The 26361-nt window shown below is 40.8% G+C and overlaps 1 protein-coding gene across 1 annotated transcript in view; it reads right to left on the bottom strand.

The window, feature by feature from the left end:
* Positions 1–26136, bottom strand: part of MYO1E (myosin IE) — a 143653-nt gene extending 117517 nt beyond the window's left edge. The window contains exons 1-3 of the mRNA XM_089667664.1: positions 25998–26136; positions 18312–18401; positions 5437–5531 (exon numbers count right to left, since the gene is read on the bottom strand). Coding sequence (XP_089523790.1) covers positions 5437–5531; positions 18312–18401; positions 25998–26075 — 263 coding nt within the window. The 5' untranslated portion in view covers positions 26076–26136. The remainder of the gene's footprint in view (positions 1–5436; positions 5532–18311; positions 18402–25997) is intronic.
* Between the last annotated feature and the right edge of the window lie 225 nt (positions 26137–26361).

The following is a 26361-nucleotide window of genomic DNA, read 5'->3' as shown; positions in this document are numbered from 1 at the left end:
GGCACGGAGGCCTTCATTACGCAGTGTGCGTCTTATTGTCTGGGCTGAAACTTCTGTACCCACATCTGACAAATCTTTTCTCAGTTCCTCAGCAGTCACACGGGGACTTCTCTCCACTCTACGCTTCAGGTAGCGCACAGCAGTCGAAGTCAGCATCTTCTTTCTGCCACGACCAGGTAGCGTTTCAACAGTGCCCTTTGCCTTGAATTTGCGAATGATGCTTCCTAAGGTGTCTCTTGGTATGTTTAACATCTTTGCAATCTTCTTATAGCCATTGCCCTTCCTGTGAAGAGAAATCACCTCTTCTCTTGTCTTCCTGGACCATTCTCTTGCCTTCACCATGTTTGTAACCACACCAGTAAATGTCTAGAAGGAGCTGAGTATCACAGTCATTTTAAAGCTGCCTAATTGGTGCTTATTATGCTTGATTGCTGCTCGGTGACATCCACAGGTGTTTTCAATACCTGATGGAAAGCACCTGTATGAACCTCTGTTCTTCAGAGTGGTAGTCTTTAAGGGGTTGAATAATTGTGGCAATGAAGAAACCACATAAGAACCATTTACTACTGTATTACATAAACAATTGATGTCATTTTAGTTGCATTTGGGTAGTTACAACGTCCTTGTAGGATTTGATTCTGAATACAATTCCAAATGTACACTATAGTCCCTAAACCCCTTTACAGCATTGGGGGTTGAATAATTTTGGCCACAACTGTAACTTCAACTCTTTATTCCCTGTTTTTCAGAGCAGAGAGATCCTGTGTAAATTCTGCACTTTCAATGGAGGACAGTCACTTCACTGGGTACACACTGTATGTAAGAGTTTACAACCACTTTAAAGTATCCACATTAACATGCAACTAAATTGCATAGCGACTTAAAAATAACAGACATTTCCTAAAAGGACATTGAGAGGGGCATGACACTGCTGGTTTAATATATATCATTACTTTTTCCTATTTACTAGATAAAAAGTCTTTATGAAAATCATAGTAACCCGATCTTCTGTTCCATGTGAATAACCATGTGGGTTTTGACTTCAAAGCCATCCAGGTGTCTTAATTGCACTTGTTAATAGAAGCCCCCCCTTGAGTTCTTCACTGGTAATCACAACATTATAGCAGTTTGACCTATGCTAAAAACAGATCACTAGAATCTTACTAAGATATGGGTGTCTTAGAAACATAAAAAGCATTATAGACAAACAGAACCAGGATGTGACAGTATCAAAGGGTTCCCGTGAGGATGGGATGAATCATTCATCTGGCTTCAACATGTGGGACACCAAACTTTGTCTAGGAAGTGCTTCAAAGTTTGCGGCACTCACACAAATTAGCAATGCTAGGAAAACAGAATTGCAGAATGCAGAAAAATTAAGAAAAACATTTACATCCTGGCCACCGAGCATGCATTTTAGAGGCCAATAAAAACATCTATTCCAAAAAAAAAAAAAAAAAAAAAGGGTGGAGGTAAGGGGGGTTATAATAGCATAAGTTATTAACTTGTTCTAACAAGAGTTTGCGTTTTCCCTATAGCAGTTTAGTAGGTTAAAACTTTGCAGCATAAAGTATCCATGTACAGTGTGATCTGCTCCAGTGTTCTGATTTCTGCCCTCAACAGTGCATGCTTTTCAGACTTCCAGGTAGAGGCAAAAAATTGTAACCAGTAACAGCTTAAAAGAAGCATAGTAGTGACTCTATAATCCTGGAGGTCTAAGTGTCAGTGCATACATTTCAACCATCCTGGATTTGCCAAGACCATTTCTCATCTAATCCGATGATGCTGTATCCCAGGGACACAGCATCACTTTTGAGTTACTGAGCATGTACAGTAACCAAAAAAACAAAACAAAAAAAAAAAAAAAACCAGAGGACTGTGGCCATGAGTAAGCAGTTCCTGCATATTTTGGGGCATGTGTCAAATATGGGCCATGATAAGGGCGACAGTGTCCCAGGGGTTGGAACTGATCTGTTGAGAAGTATGCAGGTGATCACCATGAACTGCAGTTGAGAAACACAGTTCTACACAGCTAAATATTGCAAAATGACTTGTACATTGGTAGAATGAGCAAAATAACGTGTATATGTCCCTACATACCCCCCTAAAGTGTATATAAAGCCAAAACTTTTCTATGTGATGCGCTTAACCAGGAGCAGAGTTTAACCATTTGATCTGGACCTACCCAGTCATAGACAATTGTTGGAAAAAGGTTACAGACCTGCTTTTCACTCTTCTTTCAATACCATCCCAACCCCCGAATTGTATAGGCTAGTACTACTTGATGAATCATTTTGGCCCAGATACGTCAAGATACTTTTTAAAGAATCTATTCCTGGTGCATAAACAGATGATTGCGCTTAAAAGCGGAGCTCCACCCAAAAGGGAAGTTCCACTTTAAGGCTTTGTCTCCTGCTCCCTGTTAAGGATTGGCACCTTTTGGGAGCGGGTACCTGAATTAGACAGGTACCCGCTCCCACTTCCTCTGCAATTACCTAGGGCAGGGGTGGGCAACTGTGGCCCTCCAGCTGCTGGTGAACTACAAGTCCCATCATGCCTCTACCTTTGGGAGTCATGCTTGTAACTGTCAGTTTTGCAATGCCTCATGGGACTTTTAGTTCTACAACAGCTGGAGGGCCATAGTTGCCCACCCCTGGCCTAGGGGATTGGAAGCAAAATGTTGTTCTCTCCCCCCTCCATTCCTCCGCGTAGTCTTCTGGGACACGCAACAGGTTCCAAAAGACTACGAGACCATTCACAAAGCGCAGCGCTACTCGCACATGACTGGCACCTTTGGGGGGCAAAGCGGGTACTCAAATTTGACAGGTACCCGCTCCCACTTCTGCTAGGCAATCGGAAGGTGTCCTCCCTTCCTCCCTCCCCATAGTCTTTTGGGACACGTGACAGGTCCTTGAAGGCTACAGGACCATTCAGGAAGCGCAGCGCAGGCAGCGCATGTGCAGTGGGTACCCGCTTCTGAAGCCGCAAACTGCCACAGCTAGGTGCCCACACTAAAGATGCCGGCGCTGAGGAGACAGAATGGTCAATCAACCCAACCGGTGTGAGAACACTGTGGGATTGAGGGACAGGTGAGTGTCCGTTTTTTTAAAAGTCAGCAACTACAGTTTTTGTCCCTGCGGACTTACATTTTAAAAACAAATCTGACTTGACCTGCTTTAAGTGGATTCAGAGCTCTCCCCCCTTGGTCCCGCAGTGGATTAATGGAAGCAATCAAATCCTTCCATATGAAAGAGAGTCATATATGAACATAGATGGTGCCCTCATAAAATGCCACAAGGTCTGGGATGTGGTGTGCAGCTCAACACCATATTATAGCCGTCAATGGTTGATGACCTCAGGTTTCATTGAGCTCTGTCTGCAGAAGGTTCTTATCCTACATTTTTCAGATGTTAGTCTGTAATTTTCGACTAACATATTGCAACACAAAGAAATATACAGAGTTTGTTAGAATTTATTTGTTTATTGATGCATGGCTAAACTGTTGTGCATTGGGGAACTATCATCTCTGTAGATTTCCTCTTATGCTTTGAAGCATCGTATTCTGTTCATTGAATGTCTCATGCAATAAACAGTGTTTAACAAATGATAGCTGTGCCTGGAGCTTTAAAACCCTTATTAGGTCCTGCTTGATGGATTTCACTTCACTTCACTTCCTGTCCTACAGATGCAATTTGAAATAAAAGGAAATCTTTCCAAAGTGAATAGATTTTCATCTTAGGGAGAGTTGTGACAGGAAAGGGTGTCCCAGTTGGAGGATTTTCACTTCTGATTTGGTGAAAACAATCACCAGGACAAATAGCCTACAAGTGTACATATAGGACAACCTGCTCCACTATGCTTAGCCCATCATAGAGCAACAGTTTATTAAAGCCCAACGCCACATTTAATGTCCCTTTAAATAGTTCATTCTTCTAACCGGCTGAGGCAGAGATCATGACATCATTCAACTGCCCCTCTTCCTCCCCCAGAGGAAGCGGTGTATTCATTCACAGAACACAAAGCTTCCCATGAATGGCTGAGCAGCGCTCAGCCTGACTATTTTGTTCCTGAGTGGGATGGGAAGTCCCCGCACCACTACTGGAACACAGTGCTGTATACAGTATGTAGCTGAGACTACATACAGTTCAAGCGGAACTAAAGTCCACTCTTAGGAGATATTCACACAGCAGGCAGCCAGTGACATCATACCTGTGCCGTACCTTTTCAGTGTCCCTCACGCATACGCCGGAATGACATTGCAACCCTGGCCATTCATACATCCGGAGTCCGTGAACCCAGAAGACCTGGGTGAAGATGGATGCATCCAGGAGCCATGGCATCGTTGGGCTGGATTGCTCTGTGTCCAGTTAAAATGCAGTGCATACTAGTACATTATGACTTAAACCTGCATTTTTTTTTACCCAATTTTTGAGGTGGTTTAATACCACTTTAATACAGTGCGCCCAGCAAAACACACCTGTTAGTACAGTCCATTTAGATTTTTAAAAATAACAAATATGTCATTCTTACCTCATCTGTGCAGTGGTTGTGCACAGAGCAGTCCCAATCCTCTTCTTCTCGGGTCCCCTGTTGGCGCTCCTGGCCCCTCCCCAAGCAGCTTGCTCTGGGGACACCTGAGCAGGCTTGCTCCAAAGCTGCTGCTCTGCGTGCTCATTCACTCAGAGTCAATGCTCGGCCTCCCCCTTTCTCTCTCCTTATTGGCCTGCTGGCTGTGATTGACAGTCAATGAGGAGGGAGAGTCCCTGGAGAGATCGCTGGATCATGATGGGGGCTCAAGTAAATATTAGGGGGCCTGCTGCACACAGAAGGATTTTTACCTTTATGCATAGAATGTGTTAAAGGTAAAATCTTGAGCCTTTACAACCACTATAACCATGGAGTTAGTGGTTAACAGAAACTTTCTAACCAATAAAGTTTCCATTTGATGGAAGTTCTTGTTTATAGGTTCAATGTCCCTTATAAAAACAAACCGTCTGCTTTCTGTTTTGAACCTATTAATGTTGCAGGTAATATATGGAAGACAGACATTTATTTCCTATAGTTAAAGCAACAGTAATACAAGTAAAGACTAAACCCACATTGACCACAACACATATTATGTTAGTCATAATAAATTAAAAGACAGAAAATTGCAAGTTTAGTCTAAATTCAATGAAGTAATTTGAGGATATATAAAATTGCAAATAGGTTTGTAATAGGTTATTGCACTACCACATTTCAGTTTTCAGATCACTGAAAATAAATGTTTATTGGGTTGTTTGGAAGTACTGCACATTTATATTCTTAGCTTTACAGTAAACCTTATCAATTGCTTACATCTCTTAATAACATTTCCAATAAACTAACAAAGTATTTACACAGCAAAATGGAAGACTGAAGAATCAGCACGCCAGAAGCCATATAAAAGCACCATACCTTATAATGACACACTGGTTCTCTCTGTCAATAATCATGTTTCTGTACATATTGTCAGCCAATGCATAGATGTGTGGTGGATTTTCATACTGAGCCTAGAACAAAAAGAATGGATAGAAATGTATTTATTTTTTTAACAAATGGTTTTCATATACAACATTTATCAAGGGTTTATGGTATAAAGGAAACAATTCATTACAGCATGGAACAATGGCGTTTTTAAAAGAATAAAGCTGATGCAGTAAACTAATGCACAACGGAAACATCTGAATAAAACATACATGTTGAAAGTACCATTGAAAAGCATCAATAGGGAGTCTCTCTCCAATGACATACATAATGATTAAGGGCATGCAGAGTTATAGAGGTACAACTGTATCTGCATTAAGGGAAGACTACTCACTACATCTTTCTAAAGCTGCATATATTTCAATAGGAGGAGGTGGCGTATTAGTACATTTTGACTATAGAACTTTCCTGTTAGGAAGGAGGAGAGAGTGTCCAGAGATGTAGATTTTATGCTTTCTCTTGCACCTGCATTGGACTAAGGGCTTGGGCTACACAGAAATATATAGAGTAGACCACTGTGGAGGAAAATAGGATGGGAATCCGAATGGTCCGTTTCTTCCGCAATACTAACAAACTGCCAGTGTATATAATGACTGTGTGCATGCTCTGTATTTATGGTCGCTAAGAGAATGCCAGAGGGGTCCTAATGTTTCTCGTGAAGATTAAGTTCAGTTATGTGTCCTGGGGAATGTGAAGATCAGAGATTTTAAAACAAACACACACACACACACACACACACACACACACACACATATATACAAACACACACACACACACACACACACACACATACACACCGTGTTCCAAATTATTATGCAAATTCTATTTAAGTGTCACAAAGTTTAAATATTTTGTTTTTCAGTTTAACTCATGGATGGCATTGTGTGTCAGGGCTCTTTTGTTCACTGAAAATCTCGGACACCTGTGATAATTAGATTGGCCGGGGAGCCCAATATAAGGAAAAACTACTAAAAGGAGGGTGTTCCACATTATTAAGCAGAGCGCCATTTTCAAGCAATATGGGGAAGAAAAAGGATCTCTCTGCTGCTGAAAAGAGTGAAATAGTTCAATGCCTTGGACAAGGTATGAAAACATTAGATATATCACGAAAACTTAAGCGTGATCATCGCACTATTAAGAGATTTGTGGCTGATTCAGACCACAGACTGGTTCATGCAGATAAAGGCACATTGAGGAAGATTTCTGCCAGATCTATGCATCGGATCAAGAGAGCAGCTGCTAAAATACCGTTGCATAGCAGCAAACAGATATTTGAAGCTGCTGGTGCCTCTGGAGTCCCACGGACGTCAAGGTGTAGAGTCCTCCAGAGTCTTGCAACTGTGCATAAACCTTCTATTCGGCCACCAATAACCAATGCTCACAAGCAGAAACGGCTGCATTGGGCAGAAAAATACATGAAGACTAATTTTCAAACAGTCCTGTTCACTGATGAGTGCCGTGTAACCCTGGATGGTCCAGATGGATGGAGTAGTGGATGGTTGGTGGACAGCCACCCTGTTCCAACAAGGCTGCGACGTCAGCAAGGCGGTGGTGGAGTCATGTTTTGGGCCGGAATCATGGGAACAGAGCTGGTCAGCCCCTTTAGGGGCCCCAAAGGTGTAAAGATGACCTCTGCAAAGTATGTGGAGTTTATGACTGACCACTTCTTCCCTGGTACAGAAGGAAGAACTATGCTTTCCGTAATAAAATCATCTTCATGCATGACAATGCACCATCTCATGCTGCAAATAATACCTCTGCATCAATGGCTGTTATGGGGATAAAAGGAAAGTAATGGAGTGGCCTCCACCCTCCCCTGACCTCAATCCTATTGAGAACCTTTGGATCATCCTCAAGCAAAAGAGCTGAGGGTGGGAGGCAGTTTACATCTAAACAGCAGCTCTGGGAGACTATTCTGTCATCTTGCAAACAAATTCAAGCAGAAACGGTCCAAAAACTCACAAGTTCAATGGATGCAAGACGTGTGAAGCGGCTATCAAATAAGGGGTCCTATGTTAAAATGTAACGTGACCTGTTAAAATGTTTAAAAAGTTAAAATGTTGGTTAAAAGTTTGATTGAAATAGCTTTTGATTTCAGTAAATATGCTGCAAACACAACAAATGACAATTTTCAGTTCTTTACAACCTAGAAAGTGTTTTGAAACTTACTGTGCATAATAATTTGGAACAGTGCATTGGAAGTGTTTTATGTTTAAAAAAAAATCCTGTTATCAACTATTAAGAGTACAATTCAAATTTTATTGAACAAACCTCCTAATGATAACATGAGAATTATGCTGACTGTTATTTACATCAATTATTTAGGTAAATGAGAAAAATATCATTTGCATAATAATTTGGAACACGGTAGAGAGAGAGAGAGGGGGGGGGGGGGGGAGAGAGAGAGAGGTCAGCTCATTTCATTAAACAGTATATTTAAAGAATATATTACTCCAACATTTCATATTCCTGCTAGGTCTCTGTTGTACCAAGTAATTGTGTTATAAATTAACCTGTTCTCTTTGTATGTAACACATTGTGATCCTTCCAGTTCCCCTGCTTTCTTACGTAAAATTGACCATGCAGCATGCGACTACATCCTTCCCAGCATGTCAGTCAGTTTTCTGGCTGTCCTGGGAGCACAGCCTGCCTGTCATCCAATGGCCTTTGCTGACATTATCAGGAAATAATTTTTTTCCATGCAGGATCAAATTGGATCAAGCTTTGCTGGGTTTTTTTGCCTTCCTCTGGATCAATGGTGGGTATAGGATAGTAACTTTTTTTTTTTTTGGTTGAACTGGATGGACTTTTGTCTTTTCAGCCAGACTAACAATATGACACCCCCCCGCATAGCCATCACTTCTAAAAATAGGAAAAAAAAAATAATGTATAAACCGTTTTGCCTTTCATTTCTTTTTTTAAACTGAATGATATGTTTGTTTTACAAGGTAGGAGTTCACATATATTTTACAGGCCAGAAGGAAGCAAGATGAAGATTTCTGTTAGGACACACACACACACACTTTTGTTGTGTGCAGCACCCTCCTAGATAGCTAGGAGGAGCAACAGTTCTAATTGACAGTTAGTGGGGCTAGTAGCAGCCCAGGTTCAACAGTCAGGGGGTCGAATTTCAGTCAGGGCTGGGAGGCTCTGTGTACCACCTCTCTAGAAATTCCCCCTGCTCCAGAATTTCTATAGGCAAATGGGAAGGAATGAGGAGTGGCTGGTCTGCACTCTAAAAGGAATCCTGGACAATCCTCAACAGGACGCTTGGCATGGGGCCAGGATAGCCCTTAAGAGTATTTCAGCCTGCTGAGTAGAAGGGAGTTTGGGTAAAAGATGGAGACGTGAGAGGTTGAAGAGCAGGAGCCTGGTAGAGAGCCCAGATGGGAAGGACCTCACCTACAGGCAGGGAAGAGGGAAAGGAGGAAAGTGCAGTACTTCATCGTCCCCCAGAGAGAGGACCACCTGTGCAGCTGGGAAGGAGTGGCCTATCTAGAAGGTCTGAGAGCAGTCATCAACCCATCTGCTCACAGAGGACTGAGTGAGTAGACCTACAGCCCCTGGGCCAGTAAGGGGAAGGAGCATTCTAGTGGGAAACTGGATTAGCTATTACCCGAGACTGTTTTACTCTTAAAGTGACAGGCACTGGATCCCCTGCCCAGGGATTCACCCAATACATCTGAATAGAGTATCTGGGGTGGTACATCAGGAGATGGTGGCTAGTTCTCCAGAAGAGAATTTTTGCTGTCAAGAAACTTGTACATAGTTCCAGGAAGTTTGTCCTCAGTTGCCATTCCCTTGGGCATCCCATATACCCCTTACCCTATCCAAGTTCAAATCCCCCTAATAAAATCCAAAAAACAAGCTCAAAGGACTGGTCACTGTCACCTGGATGCAAGTTCGAATGGAAAATGTGTGTTGCCTGGCTGTGGACTACAGAGGGACCCTAACTTCAGCAACGCCTATGGGGATAGTGCTACATGTGATTTTAGATTTAAAAAGGAGAAGCTTTACAATCTGTCAGGTTTTTAGTTGTCTGTCCTGGCTGGGGATTCACTCACACATTTTGTAGTATTACCAGGACAGGGAGAGGGAAAATCTCAAGAAGAGAGACAAAAATGTAAATGCTAGCTGAATGCGTGAATGGGAGAAAGTTAGGACATCTGTCAGGTTTTTATTTCGGTCTTTGGTTGGCCATAGACAACAAGATAACCATGACAAAGAATGCCCGACTCCCCTAGGAGCGTGTTATTGTAGTGTAGAACAGATGAAACCATGGAAAAATTGTAAGCAATACACAAAATGGGTAAAGAATTTATTTTTATTGAGTGATCTTTGGCCACCTTTTATTGCTGTTAGAAACATTTCCCCTCTCAATGATAGGTATCACAAAAGGAAAACTGAAGACACATTACAAAAATTAACAATATTAAAAACCATAAAGTTCCACCTTAACATAAAAAAAATAAATAAATAAAATATCGCACTGAAACCTACATAGAAGGGTTATTTCTCTGCCTTGGTTTCCTGTATTGCATTCCTCACAATGGTGGAGTTAACAGCCTTTGACAGCCATCCGAAGATAAGGGAGGTTTATAGGATAAAACTGCAAGTATTCGTCTACAGGCGGACTGCATAGGAAGTTGACTGTATCTTAAAATACCACCCCCCCCCCAATCCTCATATATCTCCAAACATTTCACATGAACCAGTACATGATGTCTATTACCCATCTTATATGAAGCAGTTTTAGGCTATTATGTTAATAGTGAAGAGCAGTGGGGTACAGTTATGGATAAAAATCTACAAGAATGTGGCATTTATCAACCTTGAGTGGGTAGAATAAGTCAACCTGATTTTTGATTGGCTGGTGCGAACTTCCAACCATTATTACCAATTAATTTCATTTCAGGCACTTGGGAAAAAAAAAAACCCCAGAATGGAGAAATCTCAAAGCAAAAACATGTCAGAGAAATATAGAGGCTGCCACTGTTGTAATACAATTAGAAAAGTTACATTAAAAGATTGGATTACATTGAATGGATGGATTAAATATATAGCTATATGAATAGAACATTGAATCTACATGAAAGTAGAGGATTACTGCGAGTTACACTGTATAGAACCAGAGAAGGAACAGAGGATGACAAACATAGGCTGCAGTCTACAGTCATGTATACACACACTTCTCGTGCCTAGTGACACACAGCACTGTGCGATACAAATAAAAGATTACCTCTATTGGACACGACTTGCTAATGCTCATATGATCACAACTTCAAACCAAAGTGTGGCATTTCTATTCTGAGCAGGAGAGGAAGTGTCCAGCTGGATCTCATAGGACTCATTGTTCACACAGTTTGATTCATCTTTTTTTTTCTGGAACTTCTTGTTTTATCCCTTTACCGATTTCCTCTTTGTGATCTCTTCTTTATGATCGTAATGAATTACATTATAGTACTATTTTTGCTTTGCAGATTGAAATGAAGACAGACACAGTTTTTGTTTTATCCAGCTGTATTTACTTAGTAACTTATAACATCCAAGTGAAAGATATAACACCAACATGTCAGGAAACAAAAAAAATTTCAAAAACAGATTGAGTTGGAAGAAGAATCACCCCCTTATGTCAGTATTTTGCTTTAATTCCAGCCATTAGTCTATTGGGATATGTCTCTACTAACGTTGCACATCTAGACTGTGCAATATTCGCTCACTCTTTGCAGAACTGCTCAATTTCCATTACATTTGATGGTGATAGTTTGTGGACTGCAGTCTTCAAGTCATTCCACAGATTTTTAGTAGGGTTGAAGTCTGGGCTCTGACTAGCCCATGCAATGGCATTCATCTTCTTCTGCTTCAACCACTGTGTGGTCATTTTTGCTGTGTGCTTTGGGTCATTGTCATGTTGGAAGGTAAACCTTCTTCTGATTGACAACTTTATGGCAGAAGGCAGCTGATTTTCCTTAAGAATTTGATGGCATTTTGCCCCATTCATTTTTCCTTCTATCCTGACACGTGCTCCAGTCCCTGCCTCAGAGAAACACCCCCATAACAGGATATTACCACCTCCATGCTTTACTGTAGGAATGGTGTTATTTGGATGGTGGACTGTATTGAATTTCTGCCAGACATATTGTTTAGTGTTGAGGCCAAAGAATTGAATTTTACTCTCATCTGACCATAATACCTTTTTTCATGTGGCCTAAGAATCTTCAAGGTACATTTTGGCAAATCTCAATTGTGACTGCATGTGGCCTTTCTTGGAGTGGCTTTTTTTCTTGCACCCCCCATACAAGTCACAATTGTGATATTGTTGTCACATGCACACAATGACTACTCTTTGTCATAAATTTCTGCAAATGCTTCAGAGTTGCTGTAGCTCTCCTGGTAACCTATCTAACCAGTTTCCTCCTGGCTCTTTCATCCAGTTTGGATTGATGTCCTGATTCAGGGAGGGTCTGTGTTCTACCAAATACCTTCCACTTCTTAATAATAGATTTCATCGTGTTCCTAGGCATTGATAAAGCCTTTGACATTTTTTTATATCCATATCCTGACTTGTGCCTGTCCACAACTTTATCCAAGAGATCTTTTAACAGTGCCTTGTCACCCATAGTTTGTTTGCTTCAGTTGCACTACCAAGCACAAAAATGCTCCCGGAAAGCTCTTTTCATGCTGAGCTAATCAAAATGACCACTTCTTATCACAGTTGAAAGTCAAATGGCTTTGTGTGCCATTGAGAAGGTGATTAGCTACGCCTGATTAAGTTTACAAGTCATTTTTAGAAGGGTGGTGATCCTTTCCAGGGATTCTGTTTTTTAATTGTTTATTTTTTTATGACATGTTGGCGTTCAATATATATTTTACTTGGATGTTATTAGTTGCACTGAGTAAATACAACTGGCTAAAACAAGCTGTCTAGCAACATGAAGACAAACACAGTTTTTTAAATGAAGACAAAGGGGGGGGGGGGGGTGTTAGGGATTCTTTTCTATACACACTGTATATACTTGATCGTTACAGATGTGGATGTTTAATGAAATATTTAGCCATTTGTTATAGTGTATATAATTCAGTCTCCGTACATTAAGTCATTGCTTTGCTAAGAAAATTATATTACAAAAACAAGGTAAAGCCGAACGCCAGGCTGATGAACAAAAACACAAATTAATCCAGTATTGTATGCATTTAAAAATAATTTAGGCCATATGGACAATTGTGTTTTGCGGTAACACGCAGTAATACAAGCACATTACAGCAGAGCTATGGTGCCATTCATTACAAATAGCTTTTTACAAACAACTTTACAGCAGTATAATTATTTTAATTAGTGTTGATTTAATTAGAATACATGAGAATCTCAGTTCAGTTAGAACGCTTACATTTGATATTTGACTCATGAAGTTCAACTCCAAATATTACCTATTGAAGTGACTAGCCTATTGAGACACACGGAGATGAAACAAATAATCCTACATAAGTTGTACCAGTTTATCTGCAGCCATCACTTCTCTACATCCTTTTAAAGTACATAATTTACACAACTTTTCTAAGTTTCCAAAGGCAGGAGAGAGGTGTGATGTGATGTTACACACTCCATAGCATACAGTATGGAACTGAGTGTAATCTGAGACCTGAGTGGAGGGAAAGGACACATCCCCCTCTACTCAGCAGTATCATAAGGAAACATGCACAGCTGAGGCTGTCAATCACCTTCACTGTGCTGCAGGGGGCACAGGGCAATCTCCTGAGAGTACACCATAGTGAGATATGCTATGTTCATTTTAGATGTTTACAACCACTTCACAAAAAAAAAAAAAAATCCCTTGCAGCAGGGCTGTATCTGCCCTGCAAGCATTAGTTGCTTGTTTAGGTCTAGGAGACATAGAAAGGAAGATCTACTTTCCCAATTCTCTGCACTCCTAAACCACTGCTCACAGCATCTTCTCCCCCATGCTCCATTGGTCTAAGGTCCTGATAAGAAGAAAGCATACAGTGGCACAAACACCTAGTGCATTATCCAAGGTTTATTAAAAAAAATATACAGTATCTCACAGAAGTGAGTACACCCCTCACATTTTTGTAAATATCTTATTATATCTTTTCATGTGACAACACTGAAGAAATGAAACTGTGCTACAATGTAAAGTAGTGAGTGAACAGCTTGTATAACAGTGTAAATTTGCTGTCCCCTCAAAATAACTCAACACACAGCCATTAATGTCTAAACCGCTGGCAACAAAAAGGAGTACACCTCTAAGTAAAAATGTCCAAATTGGGCTCAAAGTGTCAATATTTTGTATGGCCACCATTATTTTCCAGCACTGCCTTAACCCTCTTGGGCATGGAGTTCACCAGAGCTTCACAGGTTGCCACTGAAGTCCTCTTCCACTCCTCCTTGTCGACATCATGAAGCTGGTGGATGTTAGAGACCTTGAGCTCCTCCACCCACCGTTTGAGGATGCCACACAGATGCTCAATAGGGTTTAGATCTGGAGACATGCTTGGCCAGTCCATCATCTTTACCCTCAGCTTCTTTAGCAAGGCAGTGGTCGTCTTGGAGGTGTGTTTGGGGTTGTTATGTTGGAATACTGCCCTGCGGCCCGGTCTCCGAAGGGAGGGGCATCATGCTCTGCTTCATTATGTCACAGTACATGTTGGCATTCATGGTTCCTTCAATGAACTGTAGCTCCCCAGTGCCGGCAGCACTCATGCAGCCACAGACCATGGCACTCCCACCACCATGCTTGACTGCAGGCAAGACACATTTGTACTCCTCACCTGGTTGCCGCCACACACGCTTGACACCATCTGAACCAAATAAGTTTACCTTGGTCTCATCAGACCACAGGACATGGTTCCAGTAATCCATATCCTTAGTCTGCTTGTCTTTAGCAAACGGTTTGCGGGCTTTCTTGTGCATCATCTTTAGAAGAGGCTTCCTTCTGGGACGACAGCCATGCAGACCAATTTGATGCAGTGTGCGGCGTATGGTCTGAGCACTGACAGGCTGACCCCACCACCCCTTCAACCTCTGCAGCAATGCTGGCAGCACTCATATGTCTATTTCCCAAAGACAACCTCTGGAGAGGACGCTGAGCATGTGAACTCAACTTCTTTGATTGACCATGGCGAGGCCTGTTCTGAGTGGAACCTGTCCTGTTAAACCGCTGTATGGTCTTGGCCACCGTGCTGCAGCTTAGTTTCAGGGTCTTCGCAATCTTCTTATAGCCTAGGCCATCTTTATGTAGAGCAGCAATTCTTTTTTTTCAGATCTTCAGAGAGTTCTTTGCCATGAGGTGCCATTTTGAACTTCCAGTGACCATTATGAGAGAGTGAGAGGGATAACACCAAATTTAACACACCTGCTCCCCATTCACACTTTAGACCTTGTTGTTAAAAAATCAACATGACACCGGGGAGGGAAAATGGCAAACTTTGGCCCAACTTGGACATTTCACTTAGGGGTGTACTCCCTTTTGTTGCCAGTGGTTTAGACATTAATGGCTGTGTGTTGAGTTATTTTGAAGGGACAGCAAATTTACACTGTTATACAAGCTGTATACTAACTACTTTACATTGTAGCAAAGTGCCATTTCTTCAGTGTTGTCACAGGAAGATAAAATAAAATATTTACAAAAATGTGAGGGGTATACTCACTTCCATGAGATACTGTATAAAAAGGACAAAAAAAAAAAACCCAAACACTCACAAACAGTGTATATACAGGTGAAACTCGAAAAATTAGAATATTGTGCAAAAGTTCATTTATTTCAGTAATGCAACTTAAAAGGTGAAATATATGAGATAGGCTCATTACATGCAAAGCAAGATAGTTCAAGCCGTGATTTGTCATAATTGTGATGATTATGGCTTACAGCTCATGAAAACCCCAAATCCACAATCTCAGAAAATTAGAATATTGTGAAAAAGTGCAATATTCTAGGCTCAAAGTGTCCCACTCTAATCAGCTAATTAAGTCATAACACCTGTAAAGGGTTCCTGAGCCTTTAAATGGTCTCTCAGTCTGGTTCAGTAGGAATCACAGTCAAGGGAAATACAGCTGACCTGACAGCTGTGCAGAAAACCATCATTGACACCCTCCATAAGGAGGGAAAGCCTCAAAAAGGTAATTGCAAAAGAAGTTGGATGTCCCCAAAGTGCTGTATCAAAGCACATTAATAGAAAGTTATGTGGAAGGGAAAAGTGTGGAAGAAAAAGGTGCACAAGCAGCAGGGATGACCGCAGCCTGGAGAGGATTGTCAGGTAAAGGCCATTCAAGAGTGTTGGGGACTTTCACAAGGAGTGGACTGAGGCTGGAGTCAGTGCATCAAGAGCCACCACACACAGACGGATCTTGGACGTGGGCTTCAAATGTCGTATTCCCCTTGTCAAGCCGCTCCTAAACAAACAAACGTCAAAAGCCTCTTACCTGGGCTAAAGAAAAATAGACCTGGTCTGTTGCTCAGTGGTCCAAAGTCCTCTTTTCTGATGAGAGCAACTTTTGCATCTCATTTGGAAACCAAGGACCCAGAGTATGGAGGAAGATTGGAGAGGCACACACTGCAAGATGCTTGAAGTCCAGTGGGAAGTTTCCACAGTCTGTGTTGATTTGGGGAGCCATGTCATCTGCTGGTGTTGGTCCACTGTGCTTCATTAAGTCCAGGGTCAACGCAGTCGTCTACCAGGAGATTTTGGAGCACTTCATTCTTCCTTCTGCAGACGAGCTTTATGGGGATGCAGACTTCATTTTCCAGCAGGACATGGCACCTGCCCACACTGCCAAAAGCACCAAAACCTGGTTCAAGGACTGTGGGATTACGGTGCTTGATTGTCCAGCAAACTCGCCTGACCTGAACCCCATAGAGAATCTATGGGGCATTGCCAAGAGAAAGATGAGAGACATGAGACCGAACAATACAGAAAAGCTGAAGGCCGCGATTGAAGCATCCTGGTCTTCCATAACACCTCAGCAGTGCCACAGGCTGATAGCTTCCATGCCACACCGCATTGAGGCAGTAATTGCTGCAAAAGGGGCCCAAACCAAGTACTGAGTACATATGCATGATTATACTTTTCAGAGGTCCGATATTGTTCTATGTACAATCCTTGTTTTATTGATTGCATGTAATATTCTAATTTTCTGAGATTGTGGATTTGGGGTTTTCATGGGCTGTAAGCCATAATCATCACAGTTATGACAAATCACGGCTTGAACTATCTTGCTTTGCATGTAATGAATCTATCTCATATTAGTTTCACCTTTAAAGTTGCATTACTGAAATAAATGAACTTTTGCAGAGTTTCACCTGTGTGTATATATATATATATATATATATATATATATATATATATATATATAGCCTGTAAGGCCACAGAGATGGCCGCAATGATGGTGGTACGACTGGTGGTACGGTCAGCTTGCTGACATGTTTTGGGGACGTATAAAGAATGGCATAAGAAAATACTCCTGCGCTGGAAGATGGACTCCACAGAGGCTAGAGCCACAAGTAGGATGCCTAGGAACCGCATGCCTTGCTGCCCTCAACGGACTAGGGAAATCTAGAGTACTGCATCTAAAGAAACAAACAGAGGGTGCACGGACCTAGTGCATTACCTTTTAAAAGATCACTGTATGAAAAAAAGAAAAAAAAAAAAGTGGTAATATACTCACAAAAGGAACAAATGTCAAAAGGCACATCATATAAAGTACAGCAAGGTCCAGTTACACTGGATGATATCCGTAATGGGACTCCTAGACCTCCAAATGGCTATCATCCAGTGTGACTGGACCTTGCTGTACTTTATATGATGTGCCTTTGACATTTGTTCCTTTGTGAGTATATTACCACTTTTTTTTATAAAATGAATGATCTTTTAAAAAGGTAATGCACTAGGACTGTGCGCCCTCTGTTTCTTTACATGCTATATATGTTATATAGCTCCGAGGAAAGGGATACGTCCCTGAAACGTGTCCACAGGCTGACCGTGCCACCAGTCGGACACTCTGCCATCATTGCAGCCATCTCTGTGGATTTACAGGTTTTATATATACGCTATGTTTGGGAGCATGTTTTTTTGTCCTTATATATTTAATAAACCTTGGATAATGCGCTAGGCGTTTGCACCACCTGTATGCTTTGTTAATCTTCCCATCTGAGGAGGGGTGCATCTACGGAACTTTATCCATAGGCCATTCTCACACCTGATCCCCTAGCTTCTCCCTGGTATTGGCTCCTGCGAGGCACTGGAGAGTTAACACTAAGGTCCTGATGACACCAAGGCCAGTGCAGGGTTTATAGCCCTGCACTGGACATGATGATGCTGAGGGACAGTCAAACTGCCAGAGCGTGAGGAAGTGCCGTCTGCTGGCGGATTGGAAGATGGAGTAAGTTAAAGTACAAAAACGCTCTCCTACTCTAAACAGTTAACCCTTGCAAGTGATAAATTTCAGGTTTCCTAGAGTTGGGCTTTAAAACTGAAGTTCAGGGTAATCATAAAGACCAGTCACTTTCCTTGTACAGAGTGAGAGATCTCCTAGGTCGCACCCTCTGTATTTTCTGCAGGCTGCCTGTAGTGGGGTGTTAGCCTGTGCTAAGAAATGAGAAGTGGGAATGACTCAGGACATGTGCAACACAGTGATGATTTCACTACTACCTTTACAAGATAATAATCTGGGTTTGCAAAGACATTTTGTACCCACAGTGTGCATTTATAACCTTTGTCGTCAGAGAAATAAAAATAATATTAGGCTTGTGTGCCTGGAGTTCAACATAATAATAAAAAATTGAGATACTTACAGCTCCTTGGTACATTTCAATCTCCTTTTCTCCAAAGTAGGGCATTTGCTTGAATGGATTAACAGAGATCAGCACTGGACCAATATAGGTCTATGAAGAGTTAAGGATGTATAATGTACAATAATGTTCATATAACTGAACAGGATATACACTAATAAAATCAATCAGCTTTTATATTGCTGTTTGCACAGATGAGATGACAGCTGATTTGTTGGTGAGAGTTCTTGCATTTTGTATCTTTTTACTTGATAGGGTCATACAGGTCTAGACCTATGAAGAGCAGAGCAGGATTATTCAAAATAATTTCATTCCATTTGCACTAGATCATCACAAACTCAGCTTTATAGTAGATGAAGTCATTTTATTTTGTGCTGCAGGTTCATCGGTGCTTAGAAGCCTTTTTTTTTTTCTGTAGCAGTGTTCTATTTTAAGTCCTCTGAAATTATGTTTCCACCCACTGACCTCGTAAACAAAAAAGTACAGATAAAAGTCTGGCAGTTTTATCAAAAGTCAAAAAAGGAAACCGGCATCCAAACATCAACTCTAATCCAAATCCTTTGCAGACTTTGGATTAACTAGAATGAACTGACGATATTAGGAGGCTTGAAGATCATTTTTGATTGGGTCATATGGGTCATTACACTGTTTGACTGTATTCTAATTAAATTGCTCCAGCTTTCTAAAACAAATGGTCAGAACTACCATTTATCTGGGCAACAAATGCACCTTAAGCCTCATTCACACATGCGTTTAGGGGCAGACTATGAATCCCTTCCAGAGACTAAGCGTGGTTTCTGCGAATAGATGCAGGCAGGAAGCCCTTATAAAGCAATGAGTGGCAGACCACATCGGCAATCATTCATGGCCTTGGCATGTAATCAGATATGCTATGAATACCCATAGAGGATCAGTCCTGGGCATAAAGAGCATCCACAGATAATTACTGCATGACCAATTACATGCGAATGGCCACGGGCACTGTTAGTTTCTAATTGCTTTGTATGGGGATTCCCACAGGTGTTCACATAAACCCCACTGCAGGAATTCATAGTCAGCACCTAAAACGCAGGTGTAAATGAGGCCTTAGTGTGAAACTATGACAAACTTTAACATACAATTCATGTACCATTTTAGGTCCAATCTCTCTCAAACCCATGTTGAAGGTGTTACTCTAAGCGTATACAGAGAAAAAAAATCCGATTTAATCCAGTATGAGTTGAATAAAATAAATGTATATTTACATGAACTAGATAAGGATATTAAAAAAGTATGTATGGCGCATACATTTATTTGCACATATGCACCTGTGTTTCCTGCATGGAAAAGATTCTTGTACCTTTTTTTAAAACGCAGCCACACAGAAATCACATGGTGCTTTTGCACCATGCATTTCTGCACATGGGAAACCGTACCTTGGTTTTCAGTGCGTCTTCTTTAAAGCACTGTATTTTGGGTGCAGCTGCATACAGGTGCTGGAATGTGTGCGATTTACATTCCTGCACCCACATAGATGTGAACCTAGCCTTAAGTCATTCGGAGTAAAAGGGAAACAATCTCAGGTCAGTTGTCAAGAGTGGAAATCTTCCTATGAAGATGACAACTCTCTAAGTAGGGATATACCATTACGTAAGAGATGTCTGCTCACTTCCTGTTGTGTCCACAAATAAGGTAAGCAAAAGCAAAAAACAAACAAAAAAGGTGACGGCGCTTTTTAGCCCTTACTACTCTAAAAAAAGAAAAAAAAATGCTTTAAGGCGTGTTGACAGGCTTTTGTTCGCATCGGATCTACTTTTCTCCTCCTAAAAATCTATGAGAGCAAAGCAGGTCACACGCTGGTAAAAAAAATAAGGTCAAATGCAGATCAAATGAACCCTCAATAAAATTCTGAATAATTTCAGGAGCATCTCCCGTTGGCAATGTCCAAAGCCCATCAGCTCTTGCCCTTAAAATACATTACACAGAAGTGATGTCATCCTGCACAAGCAACTGACAACGACTGAACACCGGAACCTAGAAGAAGATGCCGATGCTGGTGAAGGATGGGCACCATTGAAGGAAAAGAAAGCTTAGCTCCACTTTAAATAGCTAGCTACATACCACTGATAAATTGCTGGCATTAACGATTTGTAGCAGTGATGAATCTCTGTGAAAAATTGCCTATGTGTTATCAGTTCTACGATCTGAAATCAATTAAATATTTATAGAATAGATAGGAAACATTTAATGTACAAAAGATAAAACACATGATGTCATATGTACAAGAAACCCCTCCAGACTCTCCATCATGGTAAATATATCAGATCCATGTTTTTGGCACAAGTTCAGAGATCTATGGCCTCATAGGCATTTTTACTAGAACATCTTTCATAGACAGAAGTGTTTGTGGATAACCAACAGGACCATTGGAGAGTGCGTGTCAAACAATCCTAGCTTAAAAGTGGCACAGATTAACACTCATTCATGACTGCCCACATAACAATCAGTTCTTTCAGGGTCCGAGGGACACTAGAAGAATATAAAACCAGAGAACTGTTCTCGTTTTTAACTGTACTTTTTGTTTGGTGCACTTGAATGTATTCAGTTTAATAGAGTGACCTAAAATAATCAAGTCTACGATTTCCTTCAGACATGTAATGATTATATAACAGTATTCACTCAATAATATAAGCAATCTGCTCCTACATGTCCTATATTCTAGTCACAATTAAAACTTTAGTGATACATCAAAGTATGCATGGACAAGCCAAAAGGAAAGTCTAAAAGGCATACTACAATTATTATACATAAGCCATAGAGCATAGAGAAACAATTAATACAGTTTCCAATTAACGATAGAATTATGTTGTGTGTTTCTCGGACCATTATTTTAGCATCCTTTCAAGTGGCTCTGTACCAAGTGGGATTTTAAAATGAATTTAAAGCCAAGACTTTATTTTTTGTTTTCAGTGCAGACTGTGTCCCTGTCCACTCACTTAGTCACATATCCAGGCCTGGACTTGCCATAGGACACATTGGGCATTTGCCCGGTGGGCAGGGGCCCCCTGGACAGGAGAGACGGCCAGGCGGCACAGAGGAATGGAGAAATGCATGGTCCAGTTCCTCTATGTGTCGCCTGGCCGCCCCTCCTATCCATCTCCTGCATGCCCTGGGCTCCTGTATGCTCCCCCCGCGGCCACGCCCCCTCTCTCATCTCCTGCAGAGCTACCACCAGGTCCCCCCCCCCCTGCAGCTGCTGAGGGGATCAGTCAGGATAGATTGTGCCCAGTGCTGACAGTTCCCCACCCACCAGAGACGGGAAAGAAGAGAGAAAGCTGGTTCTGCCCTTCCTCCCGCCCTCTCTTCCTGTGTCTGCCCCGCCCACACTCCCCCTCAGCCTTCGGTCTTCTCTCCCCCCTTCTTTCTCTCTCGGTTTCTCTCCTTTCTTCTTTCCCTCCAGCCTTCCTTCTCCTCTCTTTGCCTCCCTCCTTCCCTCTCTCCTACAAAAAAAAAAAAAATTAAATATAAAAAAAATAAAAAACCTACTGACATTAAATGGTGGAGCTACCAGAGTCGCAAAAGTCGCTCTTGTGACTGGGCCCTGGCGTTCCGTCACCGGGCTCCGAGGAAAGGGTCCCTGGGCTTGGGACTGCTCAGTCCAAAATGCCAGGGCCTATTTTTTTGTCCCAGTCCGGGCTTGCACATATCTGTCCTGGTAACCACTGTCATTGGGACCAAAAGTAGGTTAAAATACAAAATTTTGAGTTGTCACCAGAACACAAACATCCCATTCACACTAGTCAGGTCTGTTGCGGTGCATTTAACAAACGTATATTAGGTTGCACATTAACATTTATTGTTTTAAAGTCGGCCCAATAATTTGGACAAACTGCATAATGAACCACAACAGATAAAAAAAAGCTCCAGAAGCATTTGTAGAAAAGTCAGCACAAATTGCAGTGTCATTTACAGCAAATGGCATTTGCCATGGGATGTGGCACACGCATTTCCAAAACAGTCTGTTGTGAATAGGCCCTAAAAATCTTCCAATGAGTACACTTCTACTGATGGCAACTGTCTAAGAGGAGATTTACCTCAACTTAGAAAGATTTTCTGTCACTTCCTTAGAATTTCTAGAATGGAACACAGATGGAAACAAATAACTGGAAGGTGTTTTAACAATTTTCTACACAAATTGAATTAGAAAAAAAAAAAAAAATTATTTGTATATTTATATATAATTTAAAATTCTGAATCTTCAACTATGGTTTTGAAGTAGTTTTAGAATTCCCTAAATTTTACAGAACTTATCCAGATATCCATTACTACACCATCTCTTGAAAAAGTTAGAACCCTATTCTTTAGCATTATCCAAAGGCTGACACTAGAAAGCTTTGGGTTTACTGAAGTACAGTGACAGTTCTGGCCAAGAAAAGGGCCTCTCTCAGGAGATAGCTATGAGGGGTGTTCAAGTCAAACCGGGACTTTTAATTTTACAGGTTAAAAAGGGATGGTAGTCTGGCGGTAGTACACGCAGTAGTACGTGGCAAGTGTGTCCTATTACTGATAGGCAGTGCACATATCGTGGGTCAGTCCAGAGACCGTTAATCAATAGCAGATAATAGTGTTCGAGTGTGCATGAAACAGCGTGTAGTGATGAAGTTTCTTGTGAACGAAGGCGTAAAACCCACGGATACCTACAGAAGACTTTAAGCACAGTACGGTGATGAGACAATCAGTTGCAGTAAAATTTGAACGGTGTAAACGTTTCTAAGATGGCCGTTTGTTCATCAGTGACAATCCCAGCCTTGGTGGTTACCAGCCCACACCATTCATTCCTGAGAACAGTGAGCATGTGGAACGCCTGATCCTGGATAATTGTGAAATTAAACCCCTAAAAGAGTTCCTCGGAGGTCAACATTTCAGCAATGATGACTAAGTGAAGCAGACTGTCCTAGGATGGTTCAGGCGCACTGACAAATCTTCCCATGCCCGAAGCTCTCCAGCCATTAGTTAAACATTAAGTGTATAAATTTAGCAGGGGAGTATGTTGAAAAATAAATGCAGTTTCCACTCCTTGAAATTTGTTCTTTTATTATATAAACTCAAAAGTCCCGGTTTGACTTTGACACGGACACTGACACACACACGATATAGTTCTAGGATAGAAATAAAATCTCTATTGACTTGTGATCTGAAAATCTCAATTAGATCTAAAGTATTCCACAAGTCTTTACTTCTAATATATCATTTCATTGGTTGCATAAAACAATAATGCAAGAAACAAAAAGGCCATCAGGTAGACAATTTACTCACGGAGCCCACTGGCATGCTCAGGAATCTAGATCTTGCATATCAACAGTAGTTGTCTGCTTCTGCCAATGCCAACTGCACAGAAAGTAACACACCTGATTGAAATTTAGAGAATTTCCCTAGCAGATGCAGAAACACTAGCATCATTACAGAGAATTCACTTTGCTGTGGTAGAATTATCTGGTGCTGTATGGGTTCCCCCTTTCATGGCACTGTGCTTCTTAACGAGGCGAGTAGAATATATGTAAGCCTGGTAATGCAGCACTAAGACACCTGTAACACAACTTTTAGCAAAACATAAAAAGTTTTGTTTTAGAGAAAATTATAAAATATGCAATATTAAAAGAGCAATACTTCCTATATATCTTTACTGTATATCCCTCTCAAAAGGCAATATTGATACATGAAAATGTTATCTAAAGGCTAATTTCTCTGTGTACATCGAACACAGGAGGCAGGAAGGGGAAAAGTATTTCAATTCAAAAAAGCTACACCAAGCTATTCTTTTCAAACCTAGTAGGGACAAAAATGAAAGGGTGGCTTTGATGTGAAAGGAAACCGTTCCAATATTAGATTCTGCTGAGTGGTGTGCAGACCAGTTTTTACTGTCATTTGTGATGAAATACATTTTATATCCACTTAAAATACTCCCATTCTACATCAACCTATTTTGCAACTTTACACACCAACGATACAAACTTCAGTTTAGTGCAAAGTATAAATAATGATGCGGAACAAGGTTCTGTGACTTCGTGAACTTTGAAGAAAACCTCCACTCAAAGTATTAAAAGGGATTGTAAATGTATTTTTTTTAATACAACAAACATGCAATTTTTGCTTGCTCTGGCAATATTTTTGCACAGAGCAGCCCCGATCTTCCTCTTCTGGGGTCTCCCACCCACGCTCCTGGCTCCTCCTCCCTGTTGAGTTCCCCCAATGAAAGTTGCCATTTTGGAATCATAAGATTTACAAAATCATGAAATGGACTTCAAATTGCCCTGTAGAATGGCAAACACATCTATAAATCTCACCCATGAACAAAAGCAAAACAGGGCGCACCCTCTTTGTACATTAATGTAGTAAACCAATAATTTATTGGGAAGCATAAAAATGCATACTCACAAACCAATGGGGGATAAAAACCAGACAAGAAGAGTCCATAATAACAGTCCAAAGTGACGGTAGACCCTTGGTGAGGTAGGCTATCGCGTTTCGGGAGACAAACTCCCTCCATCATTTGGCTCTGATGAAGGGAGTTCATCTCCCGTCTTGTCTGTTTTTATCCCCCTTTGGTTTTGTGAGTATGCATTTTTATGTTTCCGAATAAATTTTTGGTTTACTACGTTAATGCACGAAGAGAGTGCGCCCTGTTTTGCTTTTGTTCACCAGTATCAAGATTTCCCGATCTTTAAGGGCTGCACCTTTATGAATGACAGTTTCAGTTATCCTAGTCTGCATGAAGATTTGAGCAATGATTTCGTTTGGTCATATAAATCTCACCCAGGTCAGACAGTAACAGTGGAATAAATCATAAATATAGATTTACTGTTCTTTGACCAAAGCAACAAAAACATTTGCATATCGGAGGTGCACCAATAGAACCCAAAACCTCACACTTGCAAATTATACGAATAATGAAACTTAAAATTGTATTGTAAAGTTATTTGCAAATGAGCAAGAATTCATTTGTTGTAAAGTGTACCTGCCAGATTGTTCTAATAAGATACAGCTCACCCAAATGCCAGATTGTAATCTATGAAAATGTAGAACCATGATTTGTCCCAGGAAACCGAAACATCTGACAAGAGACACTTCAATTTATAAAAAAAAATAATAAAATGGTGTGAGAGATAAGATTGGTTAGAGGCATCATAATATTATGCTAATGGGGGCGGACAGAACCAATGCTGGAAAACATCAGTCTCCCCTGGTGGATTAGTAAGAGTGGTATGTACTTTAGTAGTGTAATAGGATGTTCAACCTGCACAACATTTTTTACTATCCTTATCAATTATGCCATTTTGAAAAAGAATCTACCTCCAGTTTATTTTTTTTCTATTTCATTCTGATATTGTTTGACATCCATACCCACCATTTAACCACCTTATTCTGCTGGCTTAATTACAATATCCTGCTGATTGGTCAAGGATTTTTAAAGCAGAAATGTTCTTCTCTCTACAAATTTGGTATATGGTCTTGTTTCATTGAAATAATAGAGGACATGTAGAAATATTCAAAAAAAAGTAAGGACGATAGGTGGGTTATTTGATTGCGTTTTCTACGGTTTAGTGAACAACACTGTTTGATGCATTATCTTATAGTCATCAAAAGCAAAGCACACAGAGGCTTTAACTTACTACAAAATACTGTGAATGATCAGAATTAAAAAAAGGATACAAATATAAAGTCATCCATGTAACGTTTCTTTAGGTTCTCCACAATAGAGTCTTCGGTGATTTTGGAAAGGAGGACCATATCATCCACCCCACTGTGCTTGACATTGTGACTCTGCCAGTGGTATCTATAGTGTCCTTTACTTCCCTGTAAAAGAAGAACAGAAACAAAATTAATGATGACAGATTACTACAATAATGGTGCCACAGTAAAAACATTCATCCAAATCTTTTGTGATCCAGTTTTTAAATTTTATATTGTGCCATAATACCTGAAGATTAGAAAAAAAAAAAAAAAAAAAGTTACAGTATGGATGGATTACAGTTCTACAGTTACAATTAAAGTATGAATAAAGGCAACATAACTT

Source organism: Staurois parvus, unplaced genomic scaffold (genome assembly GCF_062004578.1).
Source record: "Staurois parvus isolate SC_StPar_1 unplaced genomic scaffold, SC_StPar_1.0 ptg000054l, whole genome shotgun sequence".
Classification (NCBI taxonomy): Eukaryota; Metazoa; Chordata; class Amphibia; order Anura; family Ranidae; genus Staurois; species Staurois parvus.
This window is presented reverse-complemented; position numbering and strand designations above follow the sequence as displayed.